The sequence below is a fragment of the Notolepis coatsorum genome (assembly GCF_963971535.1).
Source record: "Notolepis coatsorum genome assembly, chromosome: 6".
Taxonomy (NCBI): domain Eukaryota; kingdom Metazoa; phylum Chordata; class Actinopteri; order Aulopiformes; family Paralepididae; genus Notolepis; species Notolepis coatsorum.
Window position 1 is genome coordinate 78456485 of NC_140170.1, and position 27369 is coordinate 78483853.

Sequence of the window (27369 nt, forward strand, 5' to 3'; positions counted from 1 at the left end):
TGGTCCCATGTTTAAGTACAGAGGTGGATGAGTTACCAGGTTTAAAATACTGAAATGGATCTTATGTTTAACCCCATGTTTAAGTACAGAGGTGGGTGGTTTACAATGTTAAAGTACAGAGGTGATTCAATGTAGTTTAAATACAAAAGAGGATCTATGTTTAAAATACAGAAGTGGAGGATTTGATCATCGCTCCAGACCACAAAAGAAAGACCTAGGCAGGTTAAACCATATTATAGGTATGGACTTCGAACAGTCTGCCAACTGTGTAAAAATATCCCAGAAGAGATATGTGGGAAAAGGTCCTGAGATGTTTTTGACTGAAGTAAGAAATGTATAGATAAACTGTGGGTAGCTTCATTCTGTTGGACAACCTGTACTCGCCCTGACCTATGTTCTGTAGTGAGTAAGAGTGTCATAGTATTAGTATCCCACAGAGAATCATTGAACTACGTCAAAAATATGTTTTTCGTTATCCCAGAGGTGCTGCAGACGGACAGCGGTGTTTCAGAAAAGACAACAAAGGTTTAAGGGCTTAGAGCCTACCGTGATACTATCAGCCTGTGAAGCTGAGTATGTTTCTAGCTATGACAATGCAAAATGTGTTTTCTAGAGCAACTGCTCGAAGTGATGAAGATAAGGTTATGAATGTATTGCTCAAAATGCAGTAGGTAATTGAAATGTATCCTCTATACCGAATATGGTGTTTTTGAAGAATGGGCGTTCTGTCAAAACCGTTTAAAATTATGAACATTGTGTATATGGAGACTGTTGTTTATGAGGACAACCAGGGGACCATTGTGATTACTAGGAACCCAATGTGTCAATATAGATGTAAACATGTCATTATAAATAATATCATCTCATCAGGTATGTCATCAGATAAGAAAGAATGACACCGGTTTACTGTCCAATGGATGACAGAGTAATAGATACTATGAGGGAGCCTGTTTCAAATAAAAATTGAAGGGATTTGCAATGGTCATGTTTAATGTGAAGATATTGACTGTCATACCCTATGGATGTTTTTGGGATTATATTATTTCCTTTGTTAAATGTTTTTCCAAGAAGTCAGCCAGTATGCTAATGCAAACCTAAGTGGGAGTGTTGAGATCAGAGGTTCTGTGTAGGATTGTTAGTAACTGTCTAACTGTACATATGGCTGTTTACACTAGTAACTGTTTACCTGCATAATAACTGTCTCCACCAGTGACTGTGTAGTTGCATATATATCTGTTCCCACTAGAGGGCGCTCTAGGCGGCGCCACCCAGGTACACCACCTTGTGGCGAGTATAAAAGCAAAGGTATACTCCCACTTCGTTCTCTCCCCCCATGCCTCTCAGAGAGAGGAGACCTGTATGTTACTGCTGCTTTCCATGTGAATAAAAAGGGACAACACCAGTTAAGGTTCAAGATAGAAACCATGCCTCTTGACCACATTATTGTCGCCCTATAGTCGAATTCTGTAGCAAGAAACATACATTTAGGATTTGTCTAATACCGGTCACATGTCCATGGCACATGAGTTTTTTTTTTTTTTGGATTGCAGTACCTGGAGGCACCAGCAGGTGGAGGCCTACCCTAAAATAAATCGATACAGCTACAACGAGAATGAAATAAGCATGGTTTAATATGCCGCCCATGGAATGCTCAACATGTCACATTATCGTGGGTTGGATATTCTACAAACAATGCAATTAAATAAAATGCAATTGCACATCATTCACAGACAATTGGTTTCACTATCAAAAAATCACCTTCAGACTTGTGTACACAGGAGAGACTGCACTTGCGTTTCATACCCACACATTCACGCATGCACACCCTAAAGGAATTAGGTAATCAATTCATACATTGGTGCCACTTGCAAATGCCTGACTTTGGGTTGACACCTGCAGCAACCATTTAATTCTAGCAGTGTTCAAGAGCAAGCCAACGTTATTTGGAAAATATAGCCAGGCAGAGATGTATAATGAAATACTTCCTTGGCAATAATTAACACTTGGCTTTGCTGTGGCTTTACACTGATGGAAAAATAAATGTCTCCCTATATATATATATATATTCTGGATACAGGTCACACTATATGAGAGAATACGGCTTGAGAATACAGTGATATTTCCATGCCAAAATATTTACAATTCACATGGGATTTTTTTTGTTTCGTTTTGTTTTTTTAAATACATGGAATATATCCTTTGCAGGTGCAAAACAAATGGAATTCCCGGTTTAATTGGAATGATCAGTTTCGCCTAGGTCGTTTCACAGCCCTTTATGAGCTATGAAGTTAGCTGCAAACTCCCTCTGAAGGTATGATGGTCTGAGGTTAAAGTGGCATGTGATGGACTGCTGTACACTACACACACACATAACACCCACTACAGAGGTTGACCAAAGAGCCCAAACAACTAAAACTCCCTCTTAATATTCGTCAGGAAGGCTAAAAAGTTGTTGGTCTCATGAAGTCTAAAGAAACTATTCCAAGCAGACAATCTTCATTAAGCCTCATTATAAATCAATAAAGGAGATTATTAAGTTTACAAAAAACAAGGTAAATCCTAGCCTCTTTGGGTCAGCCTCTAAAATCAGAAATTATTGATCTAATGGGCATAAATCGACCTTTAGCCTCACCAGTTATTCTTATCTATACAGCAAACATGATACTTGATTATTTTTTTATCTCTGTGGTAACTGATATAGATTTGTTTATAGTCGAATAAACATTAATTTCAATCAATGTTAATCATTGCTATGCAAAGAGAAAGGATGTTTGGCAGAAGAGGATAACAAGGCAGCCATCTTGCAGCAAGCAAAGTTGCACTGGATATTTTCTATGAAATACTGGGGCTTTTCTAAGGAATGGAGTTAGTCCTGTTTTCTTTGGATGGCCCATATCTTACTCCCCAAATGAAGAAGAAACCGTCGGCCCAGAATGGCAGGTTACTGAAAACAGGAATAGAAGAAAAGAAAAAAAGAATCACTTCCTGGGTCTTTTTGAGTCAAATAAAACATCTATAAAAATATATATCCTTAACACAACGCCAGGTGCCATTTCTGTCTCGACCTACAAGTTCCTCCATGAGACCTTCTCATTTGCATTTCATAGCAGGAATGATGACTCTTGATGCAGCACAAAATAAAGCACAACTCTAAAAAAATAAATACAACAGAAAAATTATATCATAACGTTGCGAGGAGTCCATTTTGTGTCTCGAGCCGTCCCCAGCAGCAAGTCTCGCAGACGCCAGTTACACTGGCCTTGGTCCTTCACACAAGCTACTACCAGACCCGTTTAAGAAAAGATGTTCGTTTGGTGACCTAAACACAATGAAGACAGGCATGACATCACGCTACAGCCTTTTTTTGGCGTGTCCGGAAAAGGGTGAACACTGATCTCAGAAGTCAAAGATAGCACACTGATTAGAATGAATTAGCACAAACATAGTCCTGGCAAAAGAGGACTTGACCCTAGAGAGCAGAGAGAGGCACAGTGAGTCAACACGAGCCCAGTAGCCGGTAGAGTCACTAATCTAATACAAGGCAGCTGAACTGTAAATGGTAAGCTGTTGACATGGCTGTACAGATGCTGGGTTAACACTGAACAAAGCGTTACGGTTTCCACTTCAGACTTGGGTGGTTAAAGGGAGGATGATGTTTTCAAGTCACTGTAGATACCTGCAGCAGGTATGAGGGGAAATGCATACATGTATTGGGGACCTGGGAGCCTGAGTGGAGGAGGCTGCGAGAGCCACAACGAAGGATCTATCGACCAGGACCAAAATGGAGTCCATACGGGCCAAGGAGGACACTTTCCCTGGCGAGGGGCTTCAGTTGCTGTTCCAGCAACAATGTTCCGAGGCAGTAGCTCAATTCACAGTATGTCTGTGGATCTGGAGGCACCTCCATCATCCACCCTTCACCTCATCCAGGTCCCACGACAAGACCGAGCTCATCCGTGCCTTAAAACCTGCCATCTTCCAGCACGTCTTTCAAGTCCAAAACTCTCTCTCTCCATCTGTCCTCTTTTCTCTTCAGGCGTTGATGGCCCTCCAGCGGTCGCTGTCGATGCTGTTGATGCTACTACTGGCCCCGTAGGGCCCGGAGGCCACGTCGTCCAGGTAGGCCCCGACCTGGCCGGGCCCAGAGCCATCGATCTGCGTGGAGGAGTAGAACAGGCCCTGCTCCGCCTGCTCCTTGCGGCCCATCCCCGCGGAGGACGAGGTGGGGGGCAGGTGGACGTCGCTGTCGTCTTGCTCATCCACCTGGGACTTATAGGAGAACAGGATCTTGGGCTCGGAACTGAGAGGAAGAGAGAGAGAGAGAGAGAGTGAGAGTGTCAGTGTGTGGAAGTTTTCCTCCTGAGGCCTGTTCATACCCCCTCCCCCCATTATCCTCCCCTTCCTCTCCCTTCACACCCAACCTTGTGTCTCACCTGTTCACCCCTCCCCACAATCCCCACCTCCCTTTCCCAGAGCTTAAGGAGCAAGCTCACATAATTGGGGACGATCTTGGGTTTTTCTCCTGGCCAGAGAATCAACTCATGAACCTGAATTTGTATTTGATTGGCAATGCTTTAACAATAAATGTGTATCAACCATAAAGATTTGAGCATGCGCATAATTAAGTACAATGGCCAACCAATAAATATGGAAAGAAGTTAATGTAGGTACGTAGCCATTTGCATGTAGTCTACAGCATGTAATCATCTAATTGAACTATCCTCTTCTTTGCGTCTCCCTCGTCTTCTATGCTAATTGCATGGATGACTAAAAGTAGGAATGCATAGCTTAGCTGGCACCCTGCCATCAGGTTTGGGGATTAAATGCACGCCTTTTACAGCAGCCGTTTACACAGAGCCATCAGGTATTCAACAGCGTAAGAGCCACTTCAGGCAAATCTGGTTCCTCTAAGCCAGTAAACCACTCCTGTATATGGCTAGTCCCTAACCATGTGTAGTGTGGGGGGGGGGGGGGGGGATTGACAGCACTGTGCAATGTGGACGCGATCAGTTTAGGTCTCCAGATGTGTGATGTAATTAATTTACCTGTGCAGATTGTTTCAGTTTCTTGAAGATCTATTTCAACCGTTTTATTCTCAGGTGCCTAATAAGTAAAGTAAGTTGCATTGATTATTTCTTGCACATGACACAATGCTTCTGCTTTTCAAAATAGAAGTCCCAAACACTTCTATCTAGTATCAACTTGGCTCTAATAAGTATATTTTCTTTTTATTGATTTTCTCCAGGGTCCATACAAGCAATGCCATATATGTATACACACTCATAATGTCAATAAGTATATTTTCAAAAGCAGAAGCACAGGCTGTGTGCTCACTGTTGTACTTGTAAGTGATGATATCAAATGTGTCACACCAACCAACATGGCATATCAGGTGTTATTATATTGCCGATCAGAGCTGCTGTAACTAAAATTAACTTTTAGAATCAGCAGATAGCAAATATGAGCGTGCCGTTGACCTGGGACGCAAATAGAAATGTGTTTCTCCCCTTTCAACCAGTGTGCAGGGAACTTCAAAGAGGAAGTGAGGTCAAACAGGAAGTTGAAAGGGTCGAAACCACGAGGCATCATCAAGGATTCCCATGGAAAGCCACTCCGTGGGAATCCCCACAGGGGACATACCCAAAGAATCCTTTCAGGAAAGTGATGTAGATGAGCGGAGCGAAGATGGAGAAGTACAGGAAGGTGGTGATGTCCACACAGCTGGTTGAGAGAAGAGGAGAGGAGAGCAGAGAGAGATACGTGGAGGAGAGAGGAGAGGAGAGCAGAGAGAGATAAGTGGAGAGAGGAGAGGAGAGAGAGATAAGTGGAGGAGAGAGGAGAGCAGAGAGAGATAAGTGGAGGAGAGAGGAGAGGAGAGCAGAGAGATAAGTGGAGAGGAGAGGAGAGAGAGATAAGTGGAGGAGAGAGGAGAGCAGAGAGAGATAAGTGGAGGAGAGAGGAGAGCAGAGAGAGATAAGTGGAGGAGAGAGGAGAGGAGAGAGGACAAGGGAGAGAAGAGAAAAGTTCAGATTTAAGTTCTCATTGCAATATCAATAAAAGATAGTGAGGAATTTGCTCCAGTTCATATTCCAAATAATATTTTTTATTTTATTAATTTGTTTTATAAAAAATACACCACTGACAGATTAAAAGAAAACATACCATTTACATACTGACAAAATATTTGACAAAATAAGGACACAAGGCGCATTTCCCACAAGTCGCCACTAGGGGCAGAGCAGCTAGCGGTGAGTGAGTTTGATTGATTGATTGAAAACTTTATTAACAGATTGCAGAATGGGTACAATACAGTACAGCTCAATACACACAATTGTTAAGGGGATGCAGACCAGAGAAAGACTTTCGTCTTGTTTACATCAGGGTTCCCCATTTTCAATTCATCAGGAAGTTACTGCATGAGTGAGTGAGTTAGTGACATCGCCGGTCACAGAGACGCTACTTTGCATCTAAAAGCCAACCTCAGTCCATAAGTGAAAGAGGCCACAGGACAACGATGCAACACAATAACAGTCCAAGGGACAGAGAGATACGGGCACGAAGTGCAGCTAGCGCTAATCGACAGTATACATACAGTAACAACCTACTTAAGAGGAAAAAATAGAGAATAAAAACGATTCCCCACAGTCATCACTCCATAAGTCCCATTAGAGAGCTAATGGACGGCTAAGTGGCTTCTCTGCCAATTAGATCTTCACGTGGGAGAGCTCTGAACAAGGAGCGCTAGTCATCCATGGTGAATCAACATAACAACAGGGTCTACGAGGACGAGTTGCTCTAAGGAGAAAGCCATGAGTATAATCCACAGCACCAGAAATGAGGTGAGACGTTTATTCTCAGCATCTCTCTTGACGCCAATATATCACTGTCAAATTAACTTCGACGGCTTGGCAGTTATGTTAAAAAATATCAGACTCTTACCACAGGTACTAGGAGCCTCTATGAGACACGCATTGGAGGCTACCGATTTCCATGGCAACATAATCCATTACATATACTGTATGCATCTGTCAAAATGAGTTTGACAATGATACAATTCTATACGTAGTAGCTTTAGAGTAAAGATGACTAGCTATGCCTCGCTTTGCTGTAATGAAGCACCATTACGCTCCTATTGACCACTGGCGTGAGGCGTGTACTGACCAAAGTCCCTCTATGATGTCAGCGCACAGCAGGGCACTGCCCAGGCCCTGCACCAGGTTCAGCAGAGACAAGATGGCAGCATACACATAGAAACTCTTCTTCGCTGGAGAGGAAAACATAAAAGATTACCGTTAGGAGGAAAACATAAACGTTGCGGTTGTGAGGAACCATAAAGTTACGGTTATGAGGAAAACAAAAGTTACGGTTATGAGAAAAAACAAAAGGTTGCGGTTATGAGAAAAACATAAAGGTTACGGTTATGGGACATTTGGCTGGGAATGGAACAGCATCATGTGGTATGTAGATAAGATATTCCTTTATTGGCGGCAGGGTGGCGCAGCGGACATTGCACTTGTCACCAACGCAAGAGACACCGGTCTAGAATCCGGCTGTCAGAGTTGCCTCCGGCTCGGGCCGGCCGTCATACTGACTCAATTGGCAGAGTCAGCGGGAGGGAAGTCGATGGGTTGTAATCTGGTCGTTGTAAACAGCGACTCCTACAGGTCGGTCAGGGTGCCTGCACAGCAAAAGACAGGAGATGGCGGGGGCAGTGTGAGCCTCCCACACGATGGGCTTCTACCCTCCCTACGACCGGCCAGTGGGGGGCGCATGCGAGCAACATCAGGACAGGGGAGGGAGAATTGGCACGAGAGGAAAATTGGGATGGGAGAAAAATCACAGAAAAAGGGGGAGAAGGTAAAAAAAAAAAGATATTCCTTTATTGATCCCTGTGGGGTAATTCAGGCATCATAGCAACATGGGGGAGGGGAGGTACAGGTATGGGCAGGGTCATAGTAGAAAGACATAAATATAGGCAATAAAATAGATAATTTTTTGTTTATATAAAAACATTTTTTATTTTATTACATTTTTTTATTAGGAATAGCTAAATTAGGAATATATTTTCACACAAGAGTGACATCAAACAAACAAATATCAATATTGTATCAATATTCAAAACATAAATTATTATTAATTATAATAATTTATACAACAGGTAGGTCCGATCGCGCATTGTGATTGGTCGAGAGCGTTCTAAGCCATGAGTATATCCATGATACACTCACGGTTAAATCACCATGAATATACCACTGTGCTGACTTTAGAATGTTGTAGAAAGTTTCAACTGCCATTCATCAAATGGAAACTGTCAACATGACCTACTCCGCGGACAACGTTACGTTTGATTTAACGTACCCGTTAACTATAAACGAGTGGATAGATATAGAGGAGTCTAATAGGAATGATACATCTTTAGGAAAATAATGTCTATGCCAAGTTCACTGAAATCGATATAAAATACCCTAGAATTGTCTGTATTCATCCTATATTTTTCCCGATGGTGCAACTTGCTGTATAAAAGCAATAATACACTCAAACCAATATTGGCATTCATGATATTCCACTGGTTCTTGTGTATTATTGCTTAAATAATTATGGTTATTTTCAACCTAGGCCCTTTGCCTCCATCCTCCGCCATTATACCGATGGACTTCCAACAAAAGAGTCTCCTCAATCGTGCCACGAATGAGCAAGCTCTTCCAGCAGCAATTCCATCAAACGGCGCAACCAGGCAACAGTCAATAAGGTCCTCAAAAGCAGCCAAATATGTCTTTTTAAACTCTGAAATTAGTCTGAAAGTAGACATATTCTATAGGACAGCTGTGGCTCAGATGAGGTCCAACTGGTGAGATTATGGTTGGAAATTGATTGAAATTATGCCAGGTGATAGAAAACAAGACTCGGCAAGCCTATTTAAAATGGACCTACCTAACAGAAGATATTACATTAAAACTAATTCTACAATAGGCTAGGTATGCTATTTTGGCATTTTCTCTTTAATTCGGTCTTCCCTTTAATTCTACAGTTTCTTTCCAACATAGAGGAGGTAGTCATGCAAAATCAGAGTTGAAATGACTCATGGCATCATGCTGTGGAGGGCGGCTAGCATGTCTGGTTGATTATGGCACTTTTTAAACCTTTTTCTAAAACCTTTTGGAGATTATTAAACTTATTATTAAACAGTTTCCCACTTTATTAGAAGCAGCACACACAAGGTAGGAGGCTAGCGGTCAAAGTGCAGTAAAGCATAGTATCCCATTTGATGGATAATATGTTCTTCTGTGGATTGTATAGACTAATACATCCATTAATTAAAAACACTGACATTTGAATTGTAGTTAAAGAAATAACATCTTGTTTGGATGATCTGGCTGGATGACGTTTGTCAAAGTTGACTGGCGAGTACAAATTTCCCCAAGGGGATCATAAAGAAAAGGAATATCTTATCTCATCTTATCACTTGTAACGAGTGCGAACTGAAAGCTCTGTCAAGCAGTCTTGAATGCTTCCATGGAAATAGAGAGAATCAAGGCATGGTCATATTGCCTGCAGGTGGATCTCCTGTTTTGTCTACATTGTCGAGGTTCTTCTAGTCCAAATAGGAAATGACTTTGCAGCTATGAAAAGAATGTCAGTCAAGTACCAGGAGCTTAACAGTAGGTTATTGAGGTTCTGACCCATCGGGAACTGGTAGCAAATTGATGACAAGAATAGGTAGGAAGTCAGTCAGTCAGTCAGTCAGTCAGTCAGTCAGTCAGTCAGTCAGTCAGTCAGTAAGTAAGGGACATCCACAGTTGTCCGGACAAAAATAGTGTCTAGGTAGTGAAGAAATGTACCCTTTTAAAGTGAGTCAAATCTGATATCTGATATCTGTCCCGTAAGTCAAATGTAATGATGTCTTATAACTTACATGGCAACGATATCTTGTCCTTCACCGGAGTTCTAGGTAAGATGACAATCAACGAATAAATCTGGAAAAAAAAATGTAAGTGATTAAGTGAAATGTCAAGATCAGGCAGTTGACTCAAAGCTCTGATAAGCGGGGTCATCTTTCTATGCTCCCCATTGGCTACTGACCAGGAAGAAAAAGCAGGAACTGGCCAACCAGAAGTGTCGTCCTCCGTGGCCATAGATGTTGAAGTCCTCAGCGGAAAGGTGTCTGTCGGGGTACAGGATCTCTAGAGTGCCCTGAGAGTCAGACCAGAATGAAGAGGAACCGCTTAGCGATTATTACATTATCTCATCACGGGACGTCAACAAGACCCAAAGTAGCATTTGTGTGGAACCGCTGTAAAAAGGTAAGAATTCCTGAATTTCCCCAAGGGGATCAATAAAGGAATATCTTATCTTAGAATGAAGAGCGCACACCAAAAAAGATGCAGGTGGTCAAATCATAGGAATAAGGTACACATTGTTAGAAAGATAATAACAAACACGATGACAAAAAAAGCTTCCTACGAGTTTATGCTTAACAGGATGAATAGATTAAGGCACCAGTATGAATTAGGCCCGTCACTCTTGTATACCTTTACAAAAATGTACGTTGAAAATACACATTTATATACATTTATGATGCTTCACACCCATTTGCCTAAAATAAATTTTATTTTTTATTGCTACACCTCTAGTCGCCATCATGCAATCAAACAATATCAACACCACCATTCAATAGCATATCATCCAGCAGTACCTGTGTGATTGAGTAGCCCAGAGCCAGCACAGCAGTGATCGCCAATACCCGCTTTATACTGGACTTACTCTCCAGGTGACCTGAGAAAACAAGAAGCGAAAGAGACTCAGAGGGAGGAGACACACACACACACCAACATTCCCACCGGGTCCAGTAGGCTTGGACACTGCGATTGACCAATCAAACTGTCTTTAGTCACTACCTTCTCTGACATCGGTGCTAATGTCAAGAGGACTGAAAAAGACCGGAACAGAGAGCAGGGTTTAATTTGAGTAACAGGGCAAGAGAGGGCGTTTATTATAGTAAATTACATTACAGCTGTTTAATTTGAGTAACAGGGCACAAACTCATCTGACCACATCACCCCTGTCCTCATTCAATTACACTGGCTCCCTGTGCACTACCAGATCGACTTCAAAAACCTCCTACTCACCTTCAAAGCCCTCCACAATCTAGCCCTACATCACTGACCTCCTTCAGGAATACACCCCCTCCCGCACCCTCCGCTCATCCTCTACTGGACTCCTATCCATCCCCAGCTCACGCGTCAGCACCATGGGTGCCCGAGCTTTCAGCTGCTCGGCTCCCAGACTCTTGAACTCCCTGCCCCCACATGTCCGACAGTCTGACTCCCTATCATCATTCAAATCACAACTGAAAACCCATAATGTTTAAACTCGCATATTCACTATAACCTGTGTCACTGTTCCATACCCCCTGCTGTTTGTTTTGTTATTTTAACTCGACTGTTTTTATACTTCCCGTTTGTTTTGTTTTTAACCTAGACTTTTAATTGCTGTTTTTTTTTCTTTTTTATGATCTGTAAGCCGATGACCATGGGTGTCGTAAAAGGCGCCATCAAATACAATTTATTATTATTATTATTAACATGCAACGGCCCACATGTGGGCCCTCTTGAGTACGATTTGCCCACCGGCACTTTGGCGACCTCTAGCGGGTCGGATGTGCATATTTTTTTATACAATATATATATATCGAATTAAAGCACCGTTTGTTGCCGATAGCCGTTTCAGGTGACAAAATCCGTTCAGCGGTTCTCGAGTTACATGCCGATATGTGAGGCGTGCGCCGAAGTACACGGCAGACTTTATTTTTTCAAATGCCGACTCTCGAGCCTCTACCTCCGTCAATCATTTGGCGATCTCTAACATTATTGGACAGGGTTGTAACCAATGAGTAGGGCTTTCCAATTGTACCCCACGTGGGAATGAGCGAATCAGGGATCTAGGTGAAAAGTCACAAGCCAAAACAGGAAGAGAATTATTCTAATGCATTGAAGTCTATGAGAAAATCGTTTTCTGAGCCCTCTCACCTTTTACCAAAACCGCTTCTAATCAGTCATTTCTGAACGGATTTTCATTTAATTTGGAACATGTACTACACAAGACTTCAGGCTATGGACCCATGGTGTATTTTCAGCCATACCAATGTTTTTGGAAATACTACTAACTACTAGGGGTGTAACGGTAAGTGTATTCGTCCCACAGCGCAAACACACCAGTCGCACATGCAGGCACTCGTGAGGTCCGTGCGAAAACAGTGCGCGTGGCCGGGCACACCGAGGCACATTTACATAGGAACAGCTGCAGGGTCATTACAATTTTACTGTTTTCTTTCGTTTTCTTGTTCGCCCAATAATGTTAACCAAATGAAACCAATGGAAAGAAACACACAAACAAACACACCAACATTCTCCCCCGCCGGACTCGAGTAGGGTAAATCTGCAGTGTCGCAGGCACAGCTGATCAAATAAAAAAAAGAAACATACTTTTCCTATAGAAAATTATTCTATTTAATAATAATAATTATAATAATTATCATAAATATAATATATAAAACATATCTTTTTTAAATATAAAAGATTTATATTAATAATAATTATTATAAATATTTGTTTTCTGTTGTACCGAACTCATACCGAACCGTGACCCCAATACCGAGGTACGTACCGAACCGTGGCTTCTGTGTACCGTTACACCCCTACTAACTACTACAGAAAAACGTGAGTAACAAGTTTTTCTACAACTCAAGTTCAGACCTATGTTACTCTATTTCATTAGCACTAAAAAGTGGGTTTCCTTTATTGTATCAGAAACTTCAGAATGTCATCTTTGAAAAGAGACCAGGCTCATGCATGTGCTATAAGTATAGTATTCTGGTTTGCAAAAAAGGTATGCAGTCCTCAAAAACGAAAACTAAAATGGCAAATTTTGGGGGCACCTGGGGAGAGGTAGTTTATAATATCCCTTTTCAGCTTCTTCAAAGATCTTTTAGGACTTTCCTGACTTTCCCTGCGGTGAAGCCAACATCTCTCAGGAGGTGCTTGGTTGAAACTAGAATGCTATAGTTGGTAATTAATGTCCCCCCCAATGAATGAAGGACGCACTTACACATACGTTTTTTTTTGCGTCAAGTGTTTTCATGCAGTTTGTGGTTTTAATTGAGATTGACTTTACCATACACAAGTTGTTTCGAATATAAAACAATAGTGTGTATGTGAGGTAGTCCAAAATTCAAAACCAAAACTCTACTACCTAAAACTATATAATTAAATAAAGTACAAATGTATATGTATCACCTTCTTCTTATGCTTAATTATAGAGGTGTACTGTGTGTTCTCAAGCACAAGAGCATATTTATTTAATTAATTACTGACCATAGTCAAAGTCAAATCAATTGCAACCGAGCCGTCTGATTTCTCAGGCCTGAGGGGAGTTAGCTTAGCTTTCTGGGACATCTTGTTTAACGCTTCAGTGACGTTGAAACGAGAGCCGAGACCAACCTCTTGAACCTCATTAGGTGCTTTGTTAAATGTATTGCTATCTGTAGCATGGCGTAAGTTGTACACAGGCTTACTAGTAACGCATCCTTTGCCTTTCCTTGTTCATTCACCTCAAACGCGAAGCATTTCCAAATAGCACATAATTACAATGCTGGAAAGAGAAATGCAGGCACAGACACAACTGGATATCAATAGTGAGGGAAATGAGTATTGAAACCATTTCAAATATTCAATATCGATATATATTGAAAAATCTATATTTTTGACACTATAAGGAACACTATAAGTTAAGGGAAAGCGAGGTTAAACAGTGTTACTGGAGAACATATAATACAGACACGCCATCCCTTACGTGTTAAAAGGGATAGTTCTGACCTTTTTTTTGGGCTTTTTGTCAGCTTGTACAAACTGGAGCTTAACCCCATTGACATTGCATTGGTTTGTGGATCAACTATTGATCTCTAGAGTGAGGAACAGCATGGGTTGTTCAAACATGTTTTAAACACAGCTGTGTCATAGGGGGGGGAGCAGGGGGGTTGGTAATGTGAAAAGTCTTTGTAAAGCATAAGTGGGAGGTCTTGAGCAGACATACCGAAGGCCAGTCCCAGGATGATGACACTGAGCTCGATGGCCAGCAGGAAGAACCGGGTTATTTCCCACAGCACCTGAGGGAACACATGACACCTTACAAACGAGGACAACACCACAGGGTCTTCATCTCACTTGTCATTCAAGGCCCCAATAGAGAGGTTTCCCTCCACATAATACATGTGGTTGTAAACATTCACATCATGCCTTGTGTGTCCTGTCCTTGTTGGTCGGGAATGAAATTGAAGAGAATGAAGATAACATATATATATTTTATTCACAACCCATGTGTTTTCATTTAACTATCTGCGGGAAATGGCCATCTGTACATACGCAACATGTTTGTGTATGGAACATGGTTAGTCTATATTAATCAACATGGTTGTGTATGGAACATGGTTAGTCTATATTAATCAACATGGTTGTGTATGGAACATAGTTAGTCTATATTAGCACATTCTGCACCATTAACGAGTTAACTTTCGTTTTCGAGATGCAAGAATCAATATGCTTTCGCCGTTTATTGCGTCATACAAGCGGAAAATGGATCTAGCAGATCGAAATCAAATCATTGAAATATTTCTTCTCCAGACTCATCGGCCACAGGTAAGAGGAATCTAACGTTAATTCCAGCTCGATTGTCCATTTATTTCATTGCAATCCATCTGATCAACGTATGATGTCGTACTAAAGAAAGCCGTTACTGACAATCAAGGAATCATAAAGGACCGCCCCCCCCCCCCCCCCCCCCCCCCCCCTTTCCTTCACGCATGGAGCATAATGTATACCGAGCATATGCATTTGAATTTTTTAATATAGCGTGTATAGGAACGAAACGCCAATCGATTATGTATAATATGGGTCGGGCCTCGCGTTCTAGGAATTACTGCTCTACATTCTAAAAACATACTTATATTCACGACGGTACTAACACGACAATGTATGAATGGAAAAATATAACGTTCCCACATCCGGAACGATAGATACCCGATGTTGAATGGGCCATAGTAATGTCGATATAGCTATAATATTTAAAAGGTTATAGCCCTGCAAAGAAGGTGAGCGACTCCATAGGCTTACAGCACCGGCAGAGAGTGGTATAAGATGGGCAAACTGCGTGGCACAGAATGTGTTCATCAACATGGTTGTGTATGGAACATTATTATTATAATTATTATAGACTAACTATGTTCCAAACACAACATGCTCACCGTGTGAATACTGTGGACAATGATCTGGGCGGGTTGTAATTACACACACTTTGGACTAGGGAGGGAGGTCTCTCTCTCAGTCTGCACTAGTGGGCAGGTTATAGTAGATGATTCAGATTTACATACAAGTTCAAACTAATTTGAAATTAATCAGATTTGATTTTGGATTAATTCAAGTGAAGGTCCCAACTGGTACCTTTCCTGCTCACCCCCCCCCCCCCCCCCCCCCAGGGGCAGTTTTTTTAACAGTTCAGGGGCATTGTTGCCCTAAGCCCCCTGGTAATGTCCTACCCTGGAGTACACGAACCATGTTAAATGACATCTTAATCCACAGGCACATAGTCATGGAGCGACTCGCGATCCATCACCTTACATAATCCTTCATGGCCCCGGTGAGAGCATGGCAGGCTGCTGTGGGAACAGTGGATCCATCACAACAACTCGCCCGGGGGATCTGTCTGCTATGTGAGGAATGTCTGCCCTGCCTTCATTTCTCAACATAAAAGCCCTACACAGTCATGCCTCGGCTCCCAGGGGTCCTTCTGGGAATTAATTTAAAAAAAAGGGGGGGGGCGGTTTATGACGGGGGATATATGGCGGCTGCCGATTCAACTGAGCCGGTCTGGCCAGTGCTGCCGTGTGAGCTAGCTAGCTGCTTATGGACACACGCTGACTCTGTGCAGCTGCTGCATAACAGGGTTTCCTTGCTTGCGTCTTACCTGGATGACTTTTTCCTCTGGGGAAACATTGTGTGGGAACCACAAGTCGAAATAAACTTTCCGATCACGTTTACCTTGAAGCCGTTTATACTGTTTTGGGCTGAATACCGTCCTACGGGTTTCGAATAAAGAGTTTCTGAATGACTATCCGAATACTCTTTCGGAAAACAATGGTCCAAAACAATAAAGAAATTATAATAATTATTAATATGAAAATTAGGGATGCTCGATATTGGCTTTTTTACCTATACCGATATTGTCCAACTCTTAATTTCCGATACCGATATCAACCGATACCGATATATGCAGGGTTTCCCCCCGCAAAAAAAAATTATAATTTCAGGTAATTAACACTTTGACTGCCGGGAACCGTCTTTAGACGTCTTTGCTGGCCATGCTAAAGTTGCCGGAGGACGTGTTACGTCGTCCTTATATCAATATTTCAAAAATCTGCGATCGGATTCATATGTCCCCTCCGCTGGCCTGAGATCCACCAGCAGGACCCACTGAGCTCTCTGGCGGTTCAGGAGCGCCATCTGGTGGCCGATCGGCGCAATCGCCAAACAGGATGTTGCATAGAGGTTGTCCTAGACGTCCGTAGTACTTCCGGGCGCTCGCTCTACGATGATCGCCCAACGGCGCGCGGAGACTGGGGTGAGTTTCAGCGTGTAACGTTACCGTCTTCGATACTAACTGCTATTATCAACATTTGACCCACATTAGATGATTGGTATAACGCTGCCCACGGAATTATAAACGCCCCCTCGCCCATCCGGTCAACATCAGATGACGTGTAGTAACTTCTAGAAGTACGTCTAGTTGGAATTTTTTATATCGCGCTGATTGCCATCAAACTGTATTTCATCATCAATATAATGCATTTGGGGCTATATATCACGTTCTGGAGAAAGCTGCAGAAAGAGATGAAAACATACTTATACATTAGACCATACTTTACTATGAATATGTGAATGAAAAAGTTTAACGTTGCTACACAATGAACAATACATATAGGACTTTGAATGGGCCCTAATAATGGCAATGTAGCAATAGAATTTAAAAAGTTATAGCCCTGCAAAGAAGGGGGGGACTTTCTCCATAGACAAATAGCGCTGGCAATCTATGGTATATCATGAATTTAACCTTAGGCAGCCAAAGTGTTAACATTACATATCTCTTGTTGTGGAATTAACACAACATTATGCATACTGTAACTGAGGGGTACAATTCCCTGACTGTATTGATAAGTATGGTATCATTAAACCACTACCGTTTATGTACTTTAACTTCTGGCCATCCAGTACATGATAGACATGATGAACACTTTCCCACCTGATGAAACGAAGTCCACACAAATGTATAAATCGAATATTTTATATAGCAAAGGGTATATACAACGTTCACTTAATGACATTTATGATTTGAATGCACTTGTAAGGCAAATGAGTATTCGTAGGTAAATCAACATTGAATGTCCAATCTCTGGTTACGCAGGGAGCAAGTATACAACCTGGTTCTTTAGGGAACTATAGCGATGGTACTTAAATGATTATAGCTGGATACACTAAAGGGGGGGTCCCGCTGGTTGTAAGTCAGTAGGGGGGGGGGGGGGGTTAGGAGAGCCGCTGGCGATATCCCATCTGGCCGACGATTTCTTGGGAGAATTCAGAGTGCTGAACACGGTGCCCACAGAACCTCGGTCCGCAGATGAATACAGCTGGGCCCTCTTGTAGACGGTCGCTGCCGGTCCACAACGAAGAGACGTGAGGCGACCTCACTCGGGGTAGAGCGCCGTCTCACCTGGACTCCTCTCGGGGGGGTAGTTCCAACACTCAGCAGTGTTGGCCGTTATCCATGGCATAATCAAAGCACCCAAAGCACGTAGATAATCCAAGCCGTGTAGGGCTCGCCGTCGTCCGGGTAAAGTAATCCAATGTACAGGTCCACTCGTCCTGGCCCAGAGCTCCTCGGATGCAAGCACCACACGTGGTCTGCCCAGCCTGGTTAAGACTCTAGAGAACGCCAGGAACGATGGGGGTACTGCTCACTTTATAACTCTAACCGAACGATGCACCATACATAATAGACTATTATTAACTTAATAGAAATACGTCCCACTCGACGGTATAGTGCCAAACTATGACAATTCAACTATTAATCCACACGATGTCTCAATGCCTATTCTGAGGCCAAGTAGGCCATACTGCACCACACGTGCGTCGTGGGTGAGGCTTCACGTCTGTTACTAGGTTGGAGGGTAAAGGACTAATGGACTAAAAGAAAGTTCTACTTTACTTGCGCCATATATATATGCGCTGTGAACAAATAGTACCATTTGTATTTCGCCAGACGTATTCCTACGCGGAACCGGGCTTGTAACGACATGTTCGTCGGCACGATTGAACTTGAACCAAGGGGCTTGGCTGCTGGCGCCAGGTTCTTGTCCAATGGTAGAATGAAACTATTATGGGCTGTTAGTAGACTAAAGGGATATTCAGTGTATATGTACAAGGAATATACAGGGGATATCAAACGATATACAAATACTATTAAATATATATCCATAAATAAATATATATATTCGGTTTAATCTGATCCTTCACAACACATACCTTTGACAATAAATAAAATCAGAATTTGTTCTTACTTGCTTGCTCGGGTAAATAAAGGTTATAGAAATGTAAAAAAATAAATAAATAAATTTATTTTTTTGAAAACCGATACCGATATTTTCTGATATCACATTTTAATGCCGATATTGGCCGATAATATTGGTAGGCCGATAATATCGGACATCGCTAATTTTTGTTGCTTGTGGGGGGAAAACTAAGCATTTTAATACAACATACTATATTGGAAAAGGAATACCCGAATAGTGGAATAGTTTAGGCCAGCCAAGCCATCCAGTAACATAGCCATGCTCCATAATGGCAAGAATCACAATCACGATTATTTTGATTGATATTGAAATCACAATTATTAAACACGATTACTCGTCGATTTGAGAAGGTCATATGACGATGACTGAACTGTGTTACCGCGCCATGGCTCCCTCCTCCCTCTCAACACGAACTGAAACTACAGTTTGGGCCTGAGGGGAGGGGCGGAGCACACCGCTGGGAAGGAAGGGTGCGCTGCATTTGAACACAAGAGAAAATGACAGCAAGACGGCATGCTGCACAGTGCACAATAATCATTTTATCTCGATTATCTTGTTTTCATGATCGTGGGCAGTCACAATTGAAATTGAAACTTGATTAATTGCCCAGCCCTACAATGTAGAATGACCAAACATGTCCCGATAACATTCCAGCTGTACCTTTAGGTTATCCATGCACTGAGGTATGCAGCCTGTGTGTGTCCTTACCTTGTCAATGATGGTGGCCGCACTGGATGCACTGACGGTCATGGACACTATGGCGCGGGTGATGCCCACCGCTGCCACCACAAATACCTGACAACACAGGGGTCACACACAAGACAAGGTTACTGTAAGATACCGGACAACACAGGGGTCACACACAAGACAAGGTTACTGTAAGATACCCGACAACACAGGGGTCACACACAAGACAAGGTTACTGTAAGATACCTGACAACACAGGGGTCACACACAAGACAAGGTTACTGTAAGATACCGGACAACACAGGGGTCACACACAAGACAAGGTTACTGTAAGATACCCGACAACACAGGGGTCACACACAAGACATGGTTACTGTAAGATAGCTGACAACACAGGGGTCACACACAAGACAAGGTTACTGTAAGATACCTGACAACACAGGGGTCACACACAAGACAAGGTTACTGTAAGATACCTGACAACACAGGGGTCACACACAAGACAAGGTTACTGTAAGATACCTGACAACACAGGGGTCACACACAAGACAAGGTTACTGTAAGATACCTGACAACACAGGGGTCACACACAAGACAAGGTTACTGTAAGATACCTGACAACACAGGGGTCACAAGGTTACTGTTATGCTGCCCCCTCTTACATACAAGACAAGGTTACTGTATTCATTACCCAAACAAGATATACAAATACAGTACATCATGTTTATCATGTTTAGTGTGGATGGAAATTTTTTCCTTGAGAAATAATGATTGTTTGAATTCTGACTACTAGTCGCAGCCCAAGTTCATTGTCCTCAGAACACAAGAGCAAGCAACAAGATTGAGAGACAACGGGTTAAAGTAAATAGACTAACTTACAGGTACAAGGTCTCTCTAGTACAGAATGGTTTGGATCAATACTATATTGAAGTCATGAGAATTTGGGTCGCCTTATTTGGAGACACTATTAGGATAAGCGCTGCCTGTGGGATAGCTTTCCAGACAATGATTAGGTTATGTTTGGTTACAGACTGTTTCTGTCAACATAAAGGGGCCCTTTGCAGGGAACTCAGCGTTCAGAGCCAACCATAGATCATTATCAGCATTCGCTTTAGTTACAAATGACATAATATCGGCTTTAGACAAAAGCTTTTGATACAGTTGATCACCATTTACCCTTAAAAAGATGAGCTACTATTGGTTTGGGTGATTGGTTCCAATATTATCTGTCAGGGAGACGTCAGTGTGTAAAGTTGGGTTATGCCCAATCTGAATTTTTATCAATAACTATAAGATGTACCACAGGGTTCAATTCTAGGTCCTGTCCTCTTCACTATTTATATGAATGATATTGTGTCTTTGCTGAATGGTTGTCAAGCCCATCTGTAGATGATACTGTTGTGTATTATTGTATTGCTGACTCTGTACAACTGGCCGTTGAGAACTTGCAACCTTTCCTTTATTACCTTCCAGGAAGCTCTTATTAAACTTAAATTAGTTCTTAATGCTAGTAAAACTAAATGTATGCCATTTTCTAGAGCCAGATATTTTGAACATGATGGTGTACACATGTCTACCCTAAGTGGTTCTAAATGGTAAATGGCTGCATTTATATATATATATATATACTGTATTATGGTTCTAGCATTGAGAGATGTATTATTATAACACTGGTATTTGTACATTTGTAAGGCCCTTATTGGTAAGCTACCTCCTTATACTACATCATTATTGGAATGGAATTTTGGAACCGATGGAACCCGTTCTAGTGACTGGCTGGTCCTTAACACTTTCAATGCCGGAGCTCGGTGCACGATTTAGTGCTTCCGTGCCGCCACCCACTTCAATGATACAGCTCTCATATTTGCAAACGCATAAACTATGTCTTAAATTATGGCTATGTGTCTAATCTGGCCGTCGCTTATTAATGACTTGTTTGCAGTCAACATTGTCGAAACAGATTTTTTTTTATATATATATAAATCGGTTAATTTCCGTTTTATACCATTTTGAAAAACGCTTGTTTTTTTAAGTTTCAGGAAAATATAAAGATTCTGTGATAATCGCCCTTTACTGGAATATTCTGGAATACACAAAAAACATTGTCATTTTTCAGCCTATTTATGAATCGTTTTCAAATAAACGCTAGATTATCGATAGTATGTGTACTTATGCACGCTATAGAAGCGAGCTGAGAAATCGATTCTCTCATTTCCTGATCAGCACACACACATACACACGTTGATATCTCTGTGAAAAAAGATCTGATTATCCTAAGACTGGTAAAATAGATTCCTTACCTCAGATCAGATGTTCTCCAAAAAGATTATTCCAATTCCTGATCGCCATTCCAAATATCGATCGCGTTTATTGATCCAATGCTGGGTACAGGAAATATGTATTCTACGCTGTTTTGGGGCTCTGCAATGAATCTGATCCTCTCGTCGTTGGCAATGAACGGTCGGCATGAACAAGCGACATATCTCGTCGTTGGCATTGAAAGTGTTAAGGTCCCCTGAGTTTGCTCTGGACAGAGTAAATCTGCATTTTGTTACGATGTCCCTAGGTCATGGAATGAACTCCAACCGTCCTTAAAGCTTGAGATTCTCCCCTCTGAGGGCGGCTGAGTGGCGCAGTGGGCAAGGCGCTCGCCACTAACGCAGGAGATGCTGTCGGCGTTGCTTCCGGCTTGGCTGGTCGTTCATACTAATACAATTGGCAGTATTAGGGGGTAGGAAAGCCGGTGGGTGGGGATCGGACGTTGTGGACAGCGACTCCTACAGGTCGTTGGTGCGCCTGTACAGCATAATCAGGAAGCAACGGGGGCAGCGTGAGCCTCCCACGCGTTACTCCTCGCCGCTGAGAGATCACGCTGTACAGGTGAAAAGATGCGACAGCTGCCTCCTCGTGTACCGGAGGGGACACGTGATGCAAGGCTTGGTCCACATTGCAGCCGACCAGTGGGAGGCATGGTCTAGCAACGTTCGAGAAAGGAGAGGGTAGAATTGGATAATACGAAAATTGGGATGGGAGAAAAATAGAAAATGGGGAGAAAAAGTAGATAAAAAAAAAATAGATTCTCCCCTCTGTTGCAGAATTTAAAAACTTGATCTCCAACCTTTGTCAATCAAGTTGTACATGTTTTAAATAATTGATTTGTTATCCTTGCTCTTTGCCTCGTCTCGTCTTATTGTAATGATTTTTTATGCTTCTTTTTTTTGGTGCTGATTTCTGCATCACTTGACGTCAGGTTTGAAATTAAATGAAACCATTCAGTTTCAAAGTTTGGTCAAATAGATACTTATGACTCCCAGTGTTAGATCCTACTGAAAGGGAAACTAAAAACCTTATATTATTATATTGTAGATATTTATTTCACTCATACATAAATTTTTTAGATACTGTTCATATTGTATATAGTCCTGTATATTGTGTGTACATTGTGTCCCATATGTTACTTTATGTTTATAGTGTCCTACTTTGTTTATATCTGATTTTTTTTATATACATGTGGTCAGGGGGAAATGCAATTTCATTTCTCTGTATATCTTGCACATTAGGAGAAGTGACCATAAAGCTGACTTTGACTTTTGACTTTGATAAAAACACGCATGCGTGTGTGTGTGTGTGAGAGAGAGAGAGTAGGTAGTGTACCAGTAGGTAGAAAGTGATGAAGATGGGGCTGGAAGTGAGGCGGATCTTGGCTCTGGCCGACGGCAGCTTCCACATCAGGAAAACAAAGAAGGCCACGTTGGGCACCAGAAGAAGCAGGTCCCAGAACCTCACCCTGGGACAGAGAGGAGAGACCGCTCCAACATCTACCACTGTGCATCCATCATTGCATTCACACTTGCACTTATACCGGGACACGAATGCTGCCAGAGTTTGACACGGTTTGCAGCACCGTTCCCGATTGTCGGGCACGACCAACAGGCATACAGTATTTACCCCTTGTAGTGTGACATGATCAAAGAACATCGCTGTGGCTTCTGGGACGCTACGACGTAAAGTCTAGCATTTTAGAATTTCTTCCCTTCTTTTCCTTCTAGTGTGACAATTCCTGCGACATGTTATTTGACTATTTCTCAAAACGAGATGTCCAAACCACCACTCCTCCCCAATTCCTGGCAAACATCATCATCAGGGACAAACACATAGTGTGCCCTGTCTCCCGGGCCAAGACACAGCAAGATTTTATGATGCTATAAAAACCTAATCTGACATGGAGGCCATTGTAAAAGACAAAAATACTGTGTAGTCTGATCCCGGCATAAGTGTTTGTGTGTGTGTGTTTCTATTGCAACAAGCTGAGATAACTTTTCAAGATACAGTGAGAAATCTCAGATGTCATCATTAAACTATGTTCACCTTCTCAAAGTGTAGATTAGACCAACATTTAATTTGAACAGTAAACCATCTTCAAATGAGGAAGTCTTTTCAAAAGCATATCAACAGTCAAGACGAAACAGACGTGGCTAATGTTTCTCATGGGTTTATGCCTTTTGCACCATCATCAAAGAGACAACTTCCACCATTCACTGTATTTAGAAAATATAGTGTTACTGATTCTAAAAGTCAATGTAAACTCTGTGAAGCTTGGGTTTGACATTCGGGCCTTTCTCAGTTAAAAGACAACACCTAGCCCTTTGATTTTCTGGGTCTATTATCAGGGCTACAACAACCCCACTTAAAAAAATGCTGCTTACCTCGAGTCTCCAATGTCCTCGTATAGAACCTGTAGGCATTTGTGAGGCTTGGTGATGTTGGCCTCCGAGTCGGGTTGCCAGGTTGGGGATACTGAGGTGTTCTCTGCAGGTGTGGGCAGTACACTGCCATTGTACTGAGCAAACCTCACCACAGCAGTCACCGTCTCAAGCATGGTGTCTGGGCCTTGGGTGGGTGGGTGGAAGTCAAATGTAAATAAATACATCAAATAGAACCTCTGACCTACAGTCAAGTCAACGCATAATATTACTTTAGTTAATTGCTGTTTACTTTACTACTACAGGTTGTGTAGTAGTAGTTGTTTGCTCAATGTTCGTTTGTTGTACCAGGCAGGCAGGCACAGGTCTGCCCAACCTAGTTTCTATACGTAAGACAAATAGTATGTAATGGGAGTTGGCTGTTACTGGACTAGCCATGTATGTAGTCGTGTTGAGACCAAGTTTACAACGTTTTACACAACTGTGGGGCAGAATTTCACTTGATTGATTGATTGAAAACTTTATTAACAGATTGCAGAATGGGTACAGTACAGCTCAATACAGACCAGAGAAAGACTTTAGTCTTGTTTACATCAGGGTCCCCCATTTTCAATTCATCATAACATATATGACATACACACGACATACAGATAGACAGTACTGCTACATCTATACATTTATGACATACCAGATTTGCAAATACAGTACTGTTTGTGATACAAAAAGAGTCCAGAAAAGAGAGTATATACATTTGTGATACACTGATACAGACATTGTTAAATACGGGCCGCTAATCCAAAGTAAAAAAATAGTGCTATAGATATATAGCGTTAACTTTAGATAACAATGACAATTAGCAGGGGTTGAACAGGCTTAGAGCAGAAAGCACCATTTACTTCTGAGGACTAGTGTACGGTGTGTTTGAATGTGGCTAACGCAGCTTAGCCACGTCGAGCTAGTCTGTTGGCCAGCTTTGGCTTTATTAGTTAGTGACCCTAAAGCTGCGATTGTTATGCTAAATAATGTTAGCGTTAGATCCAATAACAACGGGATGGACTCTGGCTACCAAACGAGCTATAGCTTGAAGTGTCCCTCACGCTGTGTGTGAAATTGTGAATCAAAGGGCATCAAAACAAACACTGATGATCGTGAACCTGTTCTGCGTTAGCGCTGATATCTATGAGAGCTCGAACTGACACACATAATAAATAAACGTTAGCTTACCTACACACAGTAGTCCTCGAATTCAAGGGCAACGTCTTCTTCAAACAATGTATCCACAAATTATACTGTCAGCATATGCAGTGTATATATAATATCATACATAATGTTGTTGATTGGGAAACGACGACATCGCTGCACTAGGTGTCCTAACGTTGGCTCCAGATTCCCTCTGCTGGGTCACCTGACAGGCAGCTTTCGTTTCGCAAAACGAGCGAAAGTCTTCTTATCGCGAGATGTCAGGAGACAGTGAAACTACAGGGGTCGTCATCTATGGTCGTCACCATGGAGAGGCGGATAATTCGTCATATTTATCGCATTGATTGAAAATGTTATTAACAGATTGCAGAATGGGTACAATACAGTAATGCATTGCAGACCAGAGAAAGACGTTTGTCTTGTTTACATCAGGGTCCCCTATTTTCAATATGACTGATTGATTGAAAACTTTATTAACAGATTGCAGAATGGGTACAGTACAGCTCAATACATTTTCAATGACCATGCCGCAGTATTTGCCCGCGTCCACCTCTTGTTTGATGTGGTCGTTCAAATAGAGAAGGCATGTGTCAGTGGAGTGGGATGTTCTGAAGCCAAATTGGAATTCCTAGATTAGATTTTTTTCCTGCAAGGTACTTTTCTACCTGTTCATACTCTTTTTTCCATGACTTTCGAGATGGAGGTAAGAATAGAAACAAGGCGGTAGTTGCCTGGGTCTAATATTCTGCCTTTTTTGTGCAGGGGGGTCACTCTCGCAATTTTGAAGTATTTGGAGACGTGTCCCTGTTTTATGGAGAGGTTTATTATGTGGGTGATGGTGACTGCCGAGTCTCTGAGGAATTTGGAGGGGATATTGTCATGGCCAGTGGCCTTGTTAGGTTGGAGGGCGCTCAGTTTTTTGAGTACCTCATCTGTTGTTACCATTTCAAGTTTGAAGTCATCTTTGCGGACCCCTAGGTTGGCTAGGATGTGTTCTACCCCAAAATGCCCTGAGTGGGAGGGTAGTTTATTAACCAGTGTTGTGGCTATGTTTGTAAAGAATATGTTTAGGTATTTGGCCACATCCAGCTTGTCTGTGATGAGTGTTTTCTGTCTTTATGTTTATGTTTGTAAATCTGGTTTTTAGTTTTTTGCTGCAGCCTAGTTGAGTAATTTCCAAAGTTCATAGGGTTTGTTTTTGTTTTCCTCAGTTTTGTCATTGATGATTCTTTTTTGTGGATTTGATCATGGTGTTTACATCATTTCTTAGTCTGTTTCTTTGTATTTTGAGTTCAACCATGTGGGCTTGGAGTTCACTGTTTGAGCTTTTGGTAAGCTTTGTCTGACATTTCGCTCTGGTCAGTAGCTACATACAGACAAAACAATGAATCAATATAATAAGCCAGTAACACCACTGTAAAAAGAAACACCACAATAAAAACACAGTACACTACACAGTAAAAACAAGAGGTATCATTCTAAAAGAAAATATTTGAAAAGATACACAATACTCTATACTCATTCTGAGAATGTGAATGTGTGTGTGTGCACTGTCATGATGAATTGAATGTGACTTTGAGCCCCCAGTAAACAAACAGACTCGATAAACATTTTCAACCATTTCAACAACTTCAGGGTAAGTGGCCCGGAATTTTATGTTTGGGTAATATAATGCTTCAGAGTAAGTCAAATAAAATTACATGACATTATCATTGTCCGGGAGATCTAAAGTTAAAGGTGCTATAGATAACATTCAGCCACTAGATATGGCACTATGCAGCGGTTCTCAAACTACGGGTCGCAAGTTCGCGACCCAAAGTGGGGTCGTGGGTAGGCGCATTGGCAAGTAAAAAAAATACAAATCTATAATTATATATTTTTTAATGTTCTGGCAACATATTTTGGCTAAATAAGCCTTGTTTTATAAATGTGTATTGATAACATAGTGCTGTAATTAAATGTTCTAATAAATATGCATGATGAAGTTCAACAACGTGAGCTTTTATTTTGATATTCCTTAATTCCATGTTGAAATTACGCAATACATTAAGTGTGGGGTCGCAAAAGAAATCCTAAATAAAATGGGGTCGTGGTATAAAAAAGTTT

General features: G+C 41.8%; 1 protein-coding gene across 3 annotated transcripts; it reads right to left on the bottom strand.

The window, feature by feature from the left end:
- Positions 1-1641: 1641 nt before the first annotated feature.
- Positions 1642-25444, bottom strand: tpra1 (transmembrane protein, adipocyte asscociated 1). 3 transcript variants are annotated; one of them, XM_084316122.1, is made up of 11 exons: positions 25292-25444; positions 24067-24250; positions 23015-23147; positions 19382-19468; positions 14089-14161; positions 10694-10773; positions 10081-10191; positions 9914-9974; positions 7162-7264; positions 5641-5721; positions 1642-4300 (listed from the first exon to the last, which is right to left on the bottom strand). In XM_084316122.1, the coding sequence occupies exons 2-11, from the start codon at positions 24237-24239 to the stop codon at positions 4033-4035; spliced, it is 1170 nt and encodes a 389-aa protein (XP_084172248.1). In that variant the 5' UTR covers positions 24240-24250; positions 25292-25444; the 3' UTR covers positions 1642-4032. The 3 variants fall into 3 exon arrangements, with proteins under 3 accessions (XP_084172248.1, XP_084172247.1, XP_084172249.1); XM_084316121.1 differs by having other exon boundaries at positions 25288-25444; XM_084316123.1 differs by lacking the exon at positions 5641-5721 and having other exon boundaries at positions 25288-25444.
- Between the last annotated feature and the right edge of the window lie 1925 nt (positions 25445-27369).

Excerpts from the sequence above, each read along its gene's own strand:
- tpra1 (XM_084316122.1), bottom strand. The coding sequence starts at position 24,239 with ATGCTTGAGACGGTGACTGCTGTGGTGAGGTTTGCTCAGTACAATGGC. Across the intron at positions 23,148-24,066 it reads GAGGACATTGGAGACTCGAG|GGTGAGGTTCTGGGACCTGC; the intron begins GTAAGCAGCATT and ends TCTCTGTCCCAG. Across the intron at positions 5,722-7,161 it reads GACATCATAGAGGGACTTTG|CTGTGTGGACATCACCACCT; the intron begins GTCAGTACACGC and ends TCTCTCAACCAG.